Source organism: Curcuma longa, chromosome 11 (genome assembly GCF_044706935.1).
Source record: "Curcuma longa cultivar G26 ecotype Majalengka, Jawa Barat chromosome 11, ITB_CL_G26_1.1, whole genome shotgun sequence".
In the NCBI taxonomy this organism is placed as follows: Eukaryota; Viridiplantae; Streptophyta; class Magnoliopsida; order Zingiberales; family Zingiberaceae; genus Curcuma; species Curcuma longa.
Window position 1 is genome coordinate 10,714,051 of NC_133871.1, and position 15,871 is coordinate 10,729,921.

Here is a 15,871-nt window from a genome sequence, read left to right on the forward strand (position 1 = left end):
TGAATCTCCTTTAAGGAAGTTTTGCAACTTAAAGCTGTTCTGTAGGTAACAAAAATCATTTCAGAGATATCTGACAAAATGTTAGACATCTCCAACTGTTAAATTTATTTGAATTTTGTTGCATATGCACCTCCAGGCATTCTTGAATATATGCAGCATGTCCCTGCTTCACATCTTTGTTAATTTCTTATTCTGGACTTGGTTCTTACATTGTTGACCACCGAATCTGCTGAAATCTTTGAACATGGATGTGAAGCTTCATATTTAATGTGAAGAATCTTTTTTAAATGAGATAGATACCATATAGAATAAGAGGCTTACTAAAGATATGAGATATATAGCTATCAGTTAATGATTTGTGTCCATAGATTTGTTGGCCACTAAAATATCACATTGTGAGTTTGGAAGATAGTGAAGGATTCAAGGAGAGGATGATAGCAGGGCAGAACATTGATATAGATAGAAAAGCCACATCGAATCAATTCACTGCCCTTGTATTGAATTATGGTGCAACCAATATTCATCTTCCTAGGAACAATGTATATTGTAATGGGCAAAACACATGATCTTGTCAGCTCAAAGTTCATTATTTTAGTATTTTGAGAACTGTTTCTGTTTACAATTCTACAGTGTTTGGAAGAAAGTATCAAGGAAAGCACATAACTATAGTTTTGAAATTTAGCAGATGGATGCTTGCTCAGTGCTCACAGATCATTACGTTTTCAATAGATTTGAGGGATAAAAGAAACAAACTGCATCCAATTTTCTTTTGATAATAAGTTTTGAACTTTTGTTGAATTCTTTGAATGTCCTCAATAGAGCAACAGCAGTGAGGTGGCATTGAGAAAGAACTTATTTATCCAATTTCAGTGACAGAAACCACTGCACTCCTACTAACTCAGAAGTTATGAGGAAGATCCACTCTAAAGCAACAATGCATAGAAACTTCTTTCCCCAAAAACAAGCATAGAAACTTTCAAGGTAGATTGGCATTAGGTTTTGAAAGTTCAAAAGGAAAACTTCACTTTAAACATCATAGGAAGAAAGTGTTTGCTTGTGTCTTCATGGCATGATCCAGTGATTTGCATAATAGAGTGTTTGATGGAATTGCCAGACGTGAAGAGTGTTCTTGCTGTACTCTGAGTGCTTCTATTTCATGATAAAAGTAGTTCCATTTAAGTGGATCGATCGAGCAATACCATTCTAAAGAGAGAGCTCGACCTTCACCTTGAGTTTACAACTAATTTCTAAAGGATAATATCATAATGCCAAAATTAAACAACAACAGAAAAAGGAAGATGAATCCTAATCAAACAAATTAAGTGCCAGTTATTTGACTCATCTAATTGTTGAACAATTTTAAACACCTTTTTTTAACATGCTAAACTTAATTTGTTCACTTCAATGGCAACGAATAAGCATTCTAGCTTCCATTCTTCTCTGCATGTTGAACTTTGCAATAAATTCCTCGACTCTCCTGTTCAATTCCTCAACTGTCCAACCTTCTTCTTCCTCTGATACTACTCCGTCCTCTTCCTCTTCGCATGTCTCTTCTTCTTCCTCCTTCGCCACCACAATTTCATCAACTTCGTCTACACTAGTCGATGAAGATTCAACCTCGGCTACCTCGACAAAAGGCTCAACTGATTCAGCAGCCGCACTCTGCAAGCAATGGCCTTGCATCGCGGCGTACTCGTGGTAGATGTCAGGCGTGGGTGGCCTGGACTGCCTTACGAGGAAGACGATGATGAAGTTGCACACTGCGAACGCGAACTTTGGCGCCCAGAGGCTCGGAAGCCAAACTGAAAATAGTAATTTGATAGAGGCGCAAAGCTTAGTGAGCAAATGGGGGCTGTAAAACGCCAAGCCAACCAGCGCAACGCGGAGAAGAATTTGGATCGTTAATACAAAGTGGTCGCTTCTTCTGCAAACGTTCTTGGCACCTTGAGCTTGAAGCTTATCCATCTCGATCGACTTCATGGCTTGTTTCATGGTCGTGAAGAGAAAGAAAAAGAAGAAGAAGAAAGAAGAATTCTTAGAAATCTGAACATCCATCAATGGGAGGGCAGTGAGTGATTTATAGGGAGAGAGGGGAAAGGGAGGTAGTCTTAGAAATCTCGACACGCGTTTCTTGTCGAACTAGATTTTGTTCCACGTACGTAGGTCACTGTCAAAGCAGCATCTTTTGCACCAATAATGTATATATGCAGGACTTGCAGTCGTTCAGTACTTTCTTCACTTTCAAGTAATGAAACAAATTAAGAAAAACTGCTTCAATACCTAAGAAATTAAACGGATATGGTGAGGAGATGATCTATAATCATAAACAAGTCCTAGATAATCATAAACAAGTCTTACATGATTGAACAATGGAAACTGTAAAAGTTTACTTTTTACGTGGATCAAATCCATGCATGCAGTCTCTGGTATACATGCCGTCCTTCCAAATGACATTGGAAAAATATTTCCACCTTTTTTAAAAGCATAGCATATTCAACCTTCCTTTTTTCCTTTGCTACGAAGAACAATTCATGCATGTGCTTGGAAGCTATAAGTGATCCACAAGAATTTTTCTGATAGAGACTGAAACAGCAGCCATTTCAGTGGTCAGGCAATGATTTGAGAAAGGCTTCGAATATATACATATAGTTGATGCTCCGATGGCACAAAAGGCCCTGAAACTTAGGGGTTAAGGAAACAAATTAAGGGGATGCAACAAAGTCCAAAGTTGCTTGATTCCTCAACTTTGCACTTGTCTAAGACGACAACAAGTGCCACATACGTTAGAAATTGGTCTTAGCTAACCTTCAACAGTAAGAAATATTTCGTTTTCAAATGCTTTATTTCTTTTTTGGTTTTTGTTTTATCAAAGTTGGATCAATAAGCATGTCATGATTGCTAAGAAATCGTGATTCAATTTAAGAGGATTAATTCCTCATATTACCACTAACTGCCTATATCTTTCTCTTCTTTAATTTATTGGTAATTGGATAATAGTATAGCTCCTATGAATGCATTTGCAATTGCAATGTTTCTTAAAACATATCCATATAAAGATAGAGAAAGTTTGTTAGTATTGATGATGATGAACTAGAATGATAAGAGAGGGGTGAATTTTTTTTTAATAATCCAGATATCCAACTCTTCTGATCCGATTAATTATGGAGGTGACTGATTCAATCCATGAAATTTTTTCATGGACCATCAAGGTAAATCAGGATTTGAATTCTTATTGCTTAGGGAGCTTGACCCACCTCATACCATTACACCATAATTCTGTGGCAAGCTCTAATAACATTTGTTCATTATATATGCATGTGGATGTTTGTTCATGTTAGAGCCTCTTATCATTACACCGTAGCTCGGGGGCAAGCTCTAATAGCATTTGTTCGTTATGCATGTGGATGCTTGTTCATTCAGAGCAAATGCTAATAGAACGAATTTGATAGAATATATAGCTCGTGTCTTCTCAAAAAAGGTGCGTTTGGTTCAAGTTATGATATATAACCTTGGTTATGTGATTATCAGGTAATCACATAACCAAGGTTATGAGGCATAAAACATAACCTAATGTTGTTTGATTTACTTTATTTATTTGGAGGGAATAAAACATAACCAGTTTTATATTTACTATATTACCCTTCATTCAATTATATTTTAATATAATTCATTAAATTAATAAGTATAATTTGTTAATTTTATTTTAATAAAATAATTCATTAAAAATAATTATTTTAATAAAAAATTCATTAAAATAATAAATATAATTTGTTAATTTTATTTTTTAAATTTTAAAATAAATAAATATATATATATATATATTAATAAAATAATTATTTTAATAAAATAATTCATTAAATTAATAAATATAATTCCTTAATTTTATATTTAAATTTAAAATAAATTTATATTTCTTTTAATAAAATAATTTATTAAAATGATTATTTTAATAAAATAATTTATTAAATTAATAAAGATAATATGATAATTTTATTTTAATAAAATAATTCATTAAAATTAATTATTTTAATAAAATAATTTATTAAATTAATAAATATAATTTATTAATTTCATTTTTTTTAAATTTAAAAAAATATATTTTTAATACAATAATTTATTAAAATAATTATTTTAATAAAATAATTCATTAAAATAATAAATATAATCCATTAATTTTATTTTTTAAATTTAAAATAAATTTATTTTTTAATTTATAAATATTTAAATTAAAATTTATTGAATTAAATAATTTGATTTTAATTAGATTTCATAGTACCTTTTAATTGACTTAGTTTTAAAATCGGAGGGTAATCATGGAAAAAATTTCGTTAACATCAGGAATCGTAGAAAACCTTAGGCTGCCAAGGTAATCACATTACCGGGTTATAACCCATTTGCTGATGTGGTGGTGATGTTGTATTACTTGGGAATCAACGATAACCTGAACCAAACAAGGTTATCAATGATAACCCCCAACAAACAACCAAGGTCATCGATCAAGTTTCACGTGAAATTAAAAAATATATATTAATTTTAAAACAAAGCACGCTCATTAATTACTTATATAGAGAGGCTTCTAATTTTACTTTGACTCAATCAAGGCTTCGATTTATTAAAATCCTATTTAATTGACTAAACTTCATTATGTTCCTAATTTATTATGTATAAAATCTTTATTATAACTTGCTAAAAATTCTATGCCTTCGCAATTAAGCTATATATCTATTTAATTAGGTTAGAAATTATATATGTAAATTATGATCATGCATGTCAAATCTAATTTTTTTTTAATTAATTAATTAATTTTTTACTTACGGTGAAATCATTTAAAATATTCCATTTAGGATTTAGGAGTTGGGCTATAGTATTAAAAAAAAAATTCAAAATGAAAATAATTTAGCGAGGTGTGCCGGTTTGTTATATTGCATTATTTCTTATCCGACACATTATGTGATCACCTAATTTTTTTTATTTTAATTTTTTTACTTAATATTATAACTTAACTTCTAAACTTGCGAAAATATTAAATAACTTAATTGTAAGTAAAAATATAAAAATAAAAAAACTAAAAATTAACACGGTTACTATTGGGGTGTCCGGAATATTTTATTCGAATCTCCTATCGCTGAAGAGAGGTCCTCTATAAAAAAAAAATTGATAATCCCAGTAGCCACATCTCTGGGGTGACCGACCCGGTCCCACGGAAGTTTCCCACCGACCACCAGGGTAAATCGGAAAGTGCATACGGCGGCCAATCCAGATGCCCAACATCCTTTGATTGCGTTCCCCATTTAGAGGAAAATTTTTACAAATACGCCGTAGTTGGGGATCGAACCGCGGGTCCCTGAGTTACAATCCGGATGTCCTACCGTTGCACCATTGCCCCGAGGACGAAGAGAGGTCCTCTATAGCAATTTATGTGAGGTGGCCCTCGATAGAAATTAATCACATCCACACGTAATACTCCCCGGTAAGGCACTGTAGTACTTACAATCTGTCGATGCCCTGAGACATATTTGGTTTGGTAACAGACCTCTTTCGAAGTCCTGAGGAATCCACACACTTTTTGCTTAATGGCTCCATGTCTTATCTTCTTTGGCATTGGTTGTATATATATATATATACACACATAATACTCTCCGGCACAACACTTTAGTACTTCCAATCTTGTCAAATAATGATGCCCTAACATATTTGGTTTGGTAACAGACCTCTTTAACAGTCCTAAGGAATCCACATACTTTTTGCTTAATGGCTCCACGTCTGACGTCTTCTCTTGTTTGGTGCATTGGTTGAATATATATATATATATATATATATATCCACACGTAATACTCCTCGGCACGGCACTGTAGTACTTCCAATATGTCAAATAATAATGCCTTGACATATTTGGTTTGATAACAGACCTCTTTCACAATTCTGAAGAATTCACACACTTTTTGCTTAATGGCTCCACGTCTTCTCTTCGTTGGCACATTGCTTGAATGAGGTTAGCTAGCCACCAAACAAAAGCTCCATCAGTTCTAAAGCATGCATGTCTCTCGATGAACACATGCATGTTCCTCATTGCTTCAATAAAACTGAAAATCAAGCCCACAGGTTTTTAGTTCACAACGTTCGGACTTGGTCTTCTCGTTCTGAGTCATCCATTCCGGCCCCAAACCCACAGATTTTTAGTTCACTTCTCCCTTCTCTGTCAAACCAATCTCCAGCAAACGTGAACCTCATCAAAGTTCTTTGGTCGGCCAATTCAATACTTTCTTCGTTGTCAAACTAAACTCTAACAAATTAACGTAGACTAGTGTTGTGATCAGTTGTTTCCTTATGCGGCTGGCTGCTGAGGAACATTTTGGTGCAAAAAAGAATTTCTGCGTAATACAATCCTCCTCTTATCATCGTAGATTATCGTATATATGTTCTTAGGATTTAAAGCAATGTCGATTGCATGAGCCTCCCAATCACTAGGAGTGATCAGTCGTTTGTTGCCTATTCCCTTACTCTATAGTATATAAAATTGAGGCAATTGTAAATTGCTTGCTAACTTAGTTTTCAAGCTCTTAAAAATATCACATTTCCTTACTTTTTCTTCAAGATAAAATCCACCATTATAACGGTTCTACATGATTCCAAGATTATCTATGAGAAGGTAAATCAGAAAATTACAATTTGCTACTACAGAAAAGGCATTATTTTAATTTCGTCGAGATTCGACCCTTGCTCACTTTAACAAGTCTATCCCGCAGTAATCAACTCAACTCTTGCTCACTTTAACGATTTGCTCTACAGTAACCGCTCTTAAAAGATATCACATTCCTTTATCCTTTTCAACACTTCAGCAAAAAATAAAATCCATCACCCAGCGGCTTCACACGGTTGGTCCCACGACCATTTGTGAGAAGGTAAATCGAGAAACTACAATTAATCACGATGGAGGAGAGTATTGCCTCGAATTTATCGAGATTCGATTCTTGTCCACTTCAACAATTTTACTCCGTGGTAACACATTCCCTTACTCTAAACCATGACTCAAACGTTGCATCTTGATTGATTCCATAATATATAATTTAAATATTTAATTTTTACAATTCAATTATATATAAAATTTCTACTTTTTACCATCTCACCGGAGCCTAGGGCAAAATTCATAATCGACTGATCTCCGAACAGAAATAGCAATAGGAGTGTCGATTCAGCCGGGAGATTTGTGGATGAAGTTCCAAGTTGAGGATTACAATCTGAGCCATTCGTCCAATCTGTGCACTATAAATTCATTTCCTTTGTCTTTCTCTCTTGCTCTCCACATCGAAGCTGAAATTAAAAAAAAAAAAAACCCTCTTTGCTCTCCTCAAGATGGCTTCATCCATGGCGGCGGCGGCGGTTGCCACGGCCGCGATTGCCCGCTCCAAGCCCTCCTCTGCTCCTTTCTCCGCCTGCTGCCGCTTCCATCCTCTCTCCACCCGACCTCTTCTCTCCCTCTCTTCGCGCCACCCCCATTTTCGCCCCATCTCCGCCACAGCGGACCGCCACCAGCCGCCGTCCGCCGCGGCGCCCACCGCTGCCCCCACCTCCTTCTCACCGGCCCTACGTGACTTCGCCCCCGACGAGCCTCGCAAGGGCTCAGACATCCTCGTTGAGGCGCTCGAGAGAGAGGGCGTCACCGACCTCTTTGCCTACCCGGGCGGTGCCTCCATGGAGATCCATCAGGCCCTCACTCGTTCCCCTTCTATCACCAACCACCTTCTCCGCCATGAGCAGGGCGAGATCTTCGCTGCCTCCGGCTATGCCCGCTCCACCGGCCGTCCCGGCGTTTGCATCGCCACCTCGGGCCCTGGCGCTACCAACCTTGTTTCGGGCCTCGCTGACGCTCTTCTTGATTCTGTTCCCCTTGTTGCCATCACCGGCCAGGTACCCCGCCGCATGATCGGCACCGACGCCTTTCAGGAAACCCCCATCGTAGAAGTCAGTAGATCCATCACCAAGCACAATTACCTCGTCCTCAACGTCGATGACATCCCTCGCATCGTCAAAGAGGCTTTCTTTCTCGCCACTAGCGGCCGCCCCGGTCCTGTGCTCATCGACGTCCCTAAGGACATCCAACAGCAACTCGCCATTCCTATTTGGGATCCACCACTGCGCCTTCCTGGATACATTTCTCGCCTCCCCAAGCCTCCTGCACGCCAGTTGCTCGACCAAATCATACGCCTGGTGTCTGAATCCCGTCGGCCCGTTCTCTATGTTGGCGGCGGCTGCTCGAACTCTAGCGAGGAGCTTCATCATTTTGCGGAACTTCTTGGCATCCCCATTGCAAGCACCCTGATGGGTCTTGGCGTCTATCCTACCGATGGCGATCTCTCGTTGAAGATGCTGGGAATGCACGGGACCGTCTACGCCAACTACGCTGTTGATAAAGCTGATCTCTTACTTGCATTTGGCGTGAGGTTTGATGACCGTGTAACTGGAAAGCTTGAAGCTTTTGCAAGCAGGTCGAAGATTGTTCACATCGATATCGATCCAGCTGAGATCGGAAAGAATAAGCAGCCACATGTTTCAATCTGTGCCGATGTGAAATTGGCATTGCAGGGGATGAATTCATTGATGGAAGCGACTGGAATCCATAAAAAACTCAACTTTTCTGATTGGAGGGAAGAGCTAGACCAGCAAAAGAAACTGTACCCCCTGAACTATAAAACTTTTGGGGAGCTGATTCCTCCCCAATACGCCATTCAAGTGCTGGATGAGCTAACCAACGGGGAGGCAATCATTACCACCGGCGTTGGGCAACATCAGATGTGGGCAGCACAGTACTATTCATATAAGAGGGCTCGCCAGTGGTTGACATCGGCAGGACTAGGCGCCATGGGATTTGGATTACCAGCAGCAGCTGGTGCGGCTGTTGGGAACCCAGGTATCACAGTTGTCGACATTGATGGGGACGGCAGTTTCCAGATGAACGCTCAAGAGTTGGCGATGATTCGGATTGAGAATCTCCCTGTCAAGATAATGGTGTTGAATAACCAGCATCTGGGCATGGTTGTGCAATGGGAAGATCGGTTCTACCACAGCAACAGGGCACACACCTATCTGGGAAACCCAGCAAATGAGGGCGAGATATATCCTGATTTCATCAAAATCTCAGAGGGGTACAACATACCTGCTGCTCGTGTCACCAAGAAGAGTGAAGTCAGGGAAAGTATCAAGAGGATGCTGGAGACACCTGGGCCTTACTTGTTGGATGTGATCGTGCCACATGAGGAGCATGTGTTGCCTATGATTCCAAGCGGTGGTGCATTCAAAGACATGATCCTTGATGGAGATGGAAGAACACCACATTAATGCTATCTAAGATAGGTACTCAGCTGCATCCTCTAGCTAGTTGTGTCTATTTGCAGGGCTGAAGGATCCTTTCAGCAAGTGCTAGTAAGTGATCCTGTCTTCTTGTTTTTTCTCCAGTAGTTATTTTGGTGAACTAGAAAGTTGCTTGATCTTTCCTTTTGATGTGTTTTTGTTGGGATATCCGTGTGGCTTGCTTTATGAGATCTTATAAAGAGTCTTGGAATAATTTCCTGATTCCTTCTTGTTTGATGTGGAGGACCTTCTCTCAGGCCCTTTTATTTCTTATTTCTTGCTTCCCTTGCTTTAAGTCAATATGCCACCATGGCTCCTCGTGAAGACACCGATGGGGGGATCATGTTGGAATAGAGCATAACAATTATTCTCAATAAAAAGGTGTACCACGATGGAGGTTCATGGACATTCTCATCTCAGATTCAACTTAGAAATTCTGAGAAAGGGGTAGGAATATCAGAGCATCCACAATCTATTCCCTAAAAGCGATAAACTTTGCAATATCATGAAGTCCCGCTTCCATGTAACACTCTGCAATGCGATCGACAACTTCATTCCACGACCCATCAATTGAGGCCAAATCCATCAAAAATGCTGCTTCATCCAATGCTACCTGCATAGCGAACAGATAGAATCCAGGTTCAACAGAAAATCCCTTTGCTTTCATGGTAATTCTTTGAAAGCAGGCATAAACAATCTCTGACTCACCTGTTCAGCTGCTTTACCCTTCTTCAGATCTTCCTTCCTACCCTCTTGGCTTATTTTTTCTTTGATGTACTCAATCTGTTCATCCTCCCATTCTGCAATATCAGCAACATCCTGACCAAACACAAGTATGTAATGTTATTGCACAGGGTAGAGAAACTACAATGTCTTATCGAACCAACAATAAATCGGAGGAGTAATTTATTGATGACTTCTGTACTTGATACTTGAAACCTAGCGTCCACCATGGTGACTTTAGGGACCCCCTGGCTGCATCTTTAGCTTCCAGATTACGTCCAACCCTGGAAGGAATTATTAAACATAAAGCAGAGAATATGATGGATCATCACAAGTGACCTAAAACCAGTTTCTTATCTAACTAAAACGTATACAAACTTCAGCAAAATCTGTGCATTAAAAGCGAAGGGTCGTCCAAATCCTGGGAAATGTTGCTTTGTGTAGAATTCTCCGGTGATCATGGCAGAAACCTATATCATCGCAGGGGAAGATCACCATCACATTTTAACAAAACTGGAAAGTGAAAAAGATCCTCGTAGATGAAGACACGATATTTATTTCTCACTTGATCCCCTTTCTCCAAGTGGCGTGAAATTTTACGCTCGATAACATCTGGAAATAATCCCACCTGAAAATATATAACTAAATAAGAATTTTTTGTTTATTCAGCGTAATTCAGTTGTTATATTTTTACCTTTTTTAAAAGATACATATCAAGATCAGCAATTCCTGACTCTAAAAGGTCACCCTTTTTATATAACTTTTGTCCAGCTTCAGCGGATGCATCCCACAGTTTGTTACTATTTTCAACATTGGCATCTTCCTCAACAAGCAGTCTGTGGATGTACTGATCGACCTGCAAGTTAAATAGATGGAAATACTAATAGGCGATCAAAAAACAGGTAAACATGGAATGGTTGACAATTTTAATTTTCCAGCAACTTTGGATGCTAAATTAAAAGGATCACATAAAAGAAAAGAAAATTCCAAGGTGCTATACAAACTTGAATGGAAAATGACTCTGGGATTTATTAAAGATGGAACTTTTTCTAAAGAAATGTCAATTCATTGTAATTTCGTTGCCCATAGGATAAAGACCTTGATAAGGCTGTCAAAACAGTTAAATTGGGTATAAAATATGGATTTATAAATTTTATGTTTATCTGTAACTTGTTTAATTGGGTATATATTGCTATGTACTTATTTGTTTTATTTCGTTGTGTTTTCTATGTTGCAACTTGAGATATAACGTGCTTTGTGTTGTTGTTGTTGTTCTTGTGTGTTAACTTATCAATTATCACTTGCTTACTTGTGATTGTGAACTTGATTTAATTGACTAATGCACTTTGTTAGATAAACATGTTGCTCATTTTTTATATTAATATCAGTCTGACTCCCACCTATCGCCTGGATGCTATACAATGGGCTGATTGCCTACAGCCTAAAATCATCTTTTTAAAAACCTTGGTTTTCATGATGTGGTCTAATCTAGCCTGCTCAAGTCAAACCTTTACCAATACTAACACAAATAAAAGTTTAAAAAGAGATATAGTTCTTGTTGATGCTTGTCGCATTACAGTAATACAAAGAATGACAGTCATTAATCATCTCACATGGCTCCTAAAAGAGTTCAGGATCATCACATAATGAATAAAAAAATGGAAAAGTCTTTGACAATAGTATGTTTAGATTTTTGGACAAAATGATAAGGTATGAAGCAACATGTGAAAATGGCAAAGGTCAATATGTTTGCTGTTGAAGTGGAATGAACTTTTAGAATGTCAATGTTAGAAAGGAAACTCTACAACTAGGGAGCAATAAGCATGATAAAGCATTTGTCCATAAGTTACTATCTCTTACACTCTTTGCCAGAAGCCACACGCCATGCTTATGAACTTCCACAACTGGCATTTCCATCCTACAGAACTAATATCAACTTAATTACAACAAGATAATTGAGTTTGAGCCAAGCTATTACTAAATATGCAGTAAGACTATTATTTAGAAGAAAAAAATTATAAAATAAATCAATACCCTGGAGGAGAAGTTGGCCATCTTAGCAAAGAAGTCAACTTACCTGTTGCAGAAGCAAAGCCAAGGGTCAAAATGCATTATCACTAATCCAGTAAAAAATATAGATCAAATGTGAAACCTGAAGGGCTTTCTGATAGTGGAATAACAAGAGGAATCATCCCTTCCTTGGCTGCAGGTGATATTAATGCTTCACCTGTAATCTATAGTTAGAGTCAAATAAAGTTCAAAGTCTCAGCGATAAAGCCATATGCAGAGTATAAATCCTCATTATCGACAAGGTATTAAGTTTAGCAACAAACTGATCCTTTTTTATCTTCACATTAAAGTCGGATGGCTGGAAGTATAATGGAGAGAAGAAATGAATATTAAATTACTTAAATTTAAAAGTCTTACAATGACCTAATTGTTCCAGATTATGTAGGTAATAAATTGCATCTATTGACACAAAATCTAAAGAATGATCAGGGATCACAAGTATTCTCACTATAGTTTTGACATTTATACAGAGTAATGATCTAGAAGCACATGATTCACTGATCTACAACAGGAGTTTCTCTGGTGAGCATTTATCCTAGATCACGAGTGGAAATATGATATAGATTTCTGAAGTTAGAGACTCATTCTGGGTCATAATAGACAGGTAAAGGTGAACAATGTCCACACTCCATAGTATGCTATACTGTCATCCATTTAGGAAACATTCAAATGGCATCAATTAGATCAAAACATTCAGAGCTCCAATAACATTGATTTTTTTTTACCCAAACAAAGCATAAATTTCAGAGTAATTCCCATTGTTCTCAGATTGTTGTCTAACTGTAAGTTGCACCAAGTCAAATGCCTTATAATTTTAATACCTCGGGATTGGAGCATGTTCAACAAGTGATTCAAGCTCTCAGGAGCTCTTGCTGCAGCAACATCTTCAATAAAAGAGAAATGATCTGCATATGAAGGCAGGCACACGTAGAATTAAATTTTCTTAGTTAATAACTAAACTTAATAATAAAACAAAGAAAAGAAGGATTTGTGGACTCTAGATCTTGTAATTAGAATTTATGAACTCTACTATTTCTCTCTCTCAAAATTTTGATACTCTAAATATTATATCTAACATTCTAATTTATAAATTCTTTGTAGTTTTTTCCCTTGCTAATTTAGAGAAATATTTTACATGTAGAATGAGTTGAATACAAACATAAAGAATATTTAAGTTGCATTCAAAGTCAAGGAATTATTTTCTAAAAAGTATAAAATATAAAATAAGATTTTCTCTATAAATAATGTATGTTTTAATAATGAAAGTAATTAACTTATTTGAAATAAATTAAAATGATACAGTTAAACAACATAACTATATAAAAACATTTAAACGTACTTTGTTAAAATGAATAACGAGGAAATCAAATATATGCGCAAATGACTACACATGAACAAATATTAACTTTTAAAAAATTATAAGATGATAAATATGTGAATATATGAGAATGGAAATTATAAAACTGCTAGAAGTTTCCAAAGTCACAATAGTTTGTAGTATGTTGACATAGCAATCATTAATTGAATGGTAAAAACACATAACCAGTTAATTGGGTGAACACATGTATATCCCTTATTAGTCATTGCTTTTGAAGCTTAAATACTTTGCAACAAAGTAGGAATTCAAGTTATGCACTTAGCTTTTAATGTACATGGTTAATATCTTCAGTCAAAAACCAAGACAAGTAGACGTGAACTTAGTAGAGATTTCACAAAAACCGAATAAGAATAGTCAAATCAAAATCTGAAAAGACACTCTTATGCAATGCGTCACTCTCACCTCTGAGGAACAACATCAGTAAGCACTCAATACCCAAAAAAATGAAAATAATAATAATAATTTCCATATAATTAGCAACAGAATTTAAAAGAGACTTATACAACAAAATAATGTTGAGCAAAAACCAAACTTAAAAAAGTAGAAGGCTGGTTTTTTGTCAAAAATTCATACCCAGATAAACCAGAACTTCTCTGCATAGTTTCACTTGATTCTCTATGTAAACCTTAGAAACTGGAGGATACATTTAGAAAAATATATACACAAAAGTCTCCCACTATCTTGCAGTTGTTCCATCTTTTAATACCCTTGTTGTCTGATGCTGAAGCTAGTTTCATTGTGAAAATCTTGTTAGTCACTTCGAGTTACAAGCAATTAAGCAAATGTTCATTATATTAACTCTTTCTAAGTAGACTGCAATTACACCACATGAATATTCTCATACCTAAGGGAAACTACTTAGATATTAATTTTCAGTTGAAACAATTCTACATAGCCCTGACCTTTGGTTTTGACATAGCCGAAGTTTGGCATATTTCCTTTGTAAGCATAAACTTCCGAAATTGAAGTATGGCTGTGCATTAACTAGACTGCTACTCTGGCCTACATAGACTTGACTTGTAACATTTTTTCAATGTCAACAAATTGCATGGGATACAGCTTTGCTAGAATTACCAAAGGATAAATTTGGAGTAATGACTAAGAAGAAAGAGCAATCAGATGGAATCAAGGAAGAAACTAGCAAGGAGGTTATGGGAGAGGTTTACTCTGGCATATTCGGATGATGAAAAAGTTAACATGCGGCCATAATTGAAAGAAGAAGGAAATCAGATATATAAGTGAAAAGATAAAAAATCAAAGTTCTCGCTTATATTTGAATAATATCCTCAAAAGTACAAATGTTAACTCATTTAGGATAGAGTTAAGACTGTAAATCTTATGCAGATGAGAAGTACTAATATCCATTCGATTAATTTAATACACATAACTTGTGGTGGACCTTTTTTTTGCAGAAACCTTGTGGCATCTACACAACTACATTGCACATAAAAAAGGGCCAACGATAGCGAAAGGAACAAGGTACGAGAGAAACAGAAAACAAAATATAATAATAGACCGTGAACAGTAAACAAACTATGCCATTAACACAAGAGAGACTTTCCCTTAGCTTAATTTAGGATGTCAAGAACCATCTGCTGATATATCTGTTAATCTCAGATAGCCTCCATTGTCATGTGTTTTAAAGTTACCAGACCTAATTGGATTGTGGCACTTCCCATGGAATAAGCCTCTAATGAAAAAAAATGAAAAATGAAAATAAAAGCCAGAAAAGATGCAAAAGCTACAAACCTATGTATCTGGCGTCGGGAACGACAACCACCCTTCCATCCTTAGGCGCTACGCATCTGACGTCAGCAGACCTCGAGCCTCCACCCGAGCACCTGGCCCTCTTCGACACGAAGAGATCGCTCTTGCCGAGGGTGGTTTCCGACCATCTCAAGGATCTATTTGGCTTACCGACGGCCCGGGTCCTGTAGGAGAGAAGCAAGATCAATGAGCTCGAGAAATTCGATGGCGTTGGAAGGACGCGTAGACTCCGGAACACAGCCGACATGGACTGGAACCGGCGTCGGATGACTCCGGCGCGGACGTTGCCGAGATGTCGAGGGGCGGCCACTCTCGTTCGCCGTCTCGTAGGTCGAGCGAGAGGATAATGAGTTGCCGCTCCCGAAAGTGATCGAATCTAGACCCTCTGATCCTGATCCTGATCCTGATCCAACGGTGATTCTAGACCCCAAGTTAGAGGCTGTTATGCTAACTTCGACACCAATGCCAATAGTAACCTCACTCCAAATAAATAACGATTAAATTTCAGTCGACTAAAATGAAACTAAACCATCAATTTCAAAAAATAACATCATTATATTTTTTAAAATTAATATGTAATGTATA

At 37.0% G+C, this 15,871-nt stretch overlaps 3 protein-coding genes across 3 annotated transcripts; 1 reads left to right on the forward strand and 2 right to left on the reverse strand.

The window, feature by feature from the left end:
* Positions 1 to 1,400: 1,400 nt before the first annotated feature.
* Positions 1,401 to 1,992, reverse strand: LOC141837870 (uncharacterized). The gene has a single exon (XM_074725239.1). It carries the CDS (start codon positions 1,990 to 1,992, stop codon positions 1,402 to 1,404), a length of 591 nt encoding a protein of 196 aa, XP_074581340.1. The 3' UTR covers position 1,401.
* A 5,320-nt stretch (positions 1,993 to 7,312) lies between these two features.
* On the forward strand, positions 7,313 to 9,570 carry LOC141838499 (acetolactate synthase 2, chloroplastic). Its single transcript, XM_074726002.1, has one exon. The coding sequence runs from the start codon at positions 7,354 to 7,356 to the stop codon at positions 9,334 to 9,336; it is 1,983 nt and encodes a 660-aa protein (XP_074582103.1). The 5' UTR covers positions 7,313 to 7,353; the 3' UTR covers positions 9,337 to 9,570.
* LOC141838500 (protein IN CHLOROPLAST ATPASE BIOGENESIS, chloroplastic-like) lies at positions 9,565 to 15,605 on the reverse strand. Its single transcript, XM_074726005.1, has 11 exons — positions 15,269 to 15,605; positions 12,963 to 13,046; positions 12,224 to 12,298; positions 12,106 to 12,148; positions 11,932 to 11,989; positions 10,766 to 10,927; positions 10,637 to 10,699; positions 10,450 to 10,541; positions 10,274 to 10,355; positions 10,057 to 10,167; positions 9,565 to 9,961 (listed from the first exon to the last, which is right to left on the reverse strand). Exons 1-11 carry the CDS (start codon positions 15,531 to 15,533, stop codon positions 9,821 to 9,823), a joined length of 1,176 nt encoding a protein of 391 aa, XP_074582106.1. The 5' UTR covers positions 15,534 to 15,605; the 3' UTR covers positions 9,565 to 9,820.
* Positions 15,606 to 15,871: the final 266 nt, after the last annotated feature.

Excerpts from the sequence above, each read along its gene's own strand:
- LOC141837870 (XM_074725239.1), bottom strand. The coding sequence starts at position 1,992 with ATGAAACAAGCCATGAAGTCGATCGAGATGGATAAGCTTCAAGCTCAA.
- LOC141838500 (XM_074726005.1), bottom strand. The coding sequence starts at position 15,533 with ATGTCGGCTGTGTTCCGGAGTCTACGCGTCCTTCCAACGCCATCGAAT. Across the intron at positions 12,299-12,962 it reads GAACATGCTCCAATCCCGAG|GTGAAGCATTAATATCACCT; the intron begins GTATTAAAATTA and ends TATAGATTACAG. Across the intron at positions 12,149-12,223 it reads ACTATCAGAAAGCCCTTCAG|GTAAGTTGACTTCTTTGCTA; the intron begins GTTTCACATTTG and ends CTTCTGCAACAG.
- LOC141838499 (XM_074726002.1), top strand. The coding sequence starts at position 7,354 with ATGGCTTCATCCATGGCGGCGGCGGCGGTTGCCACGGCCGCGATTGCC.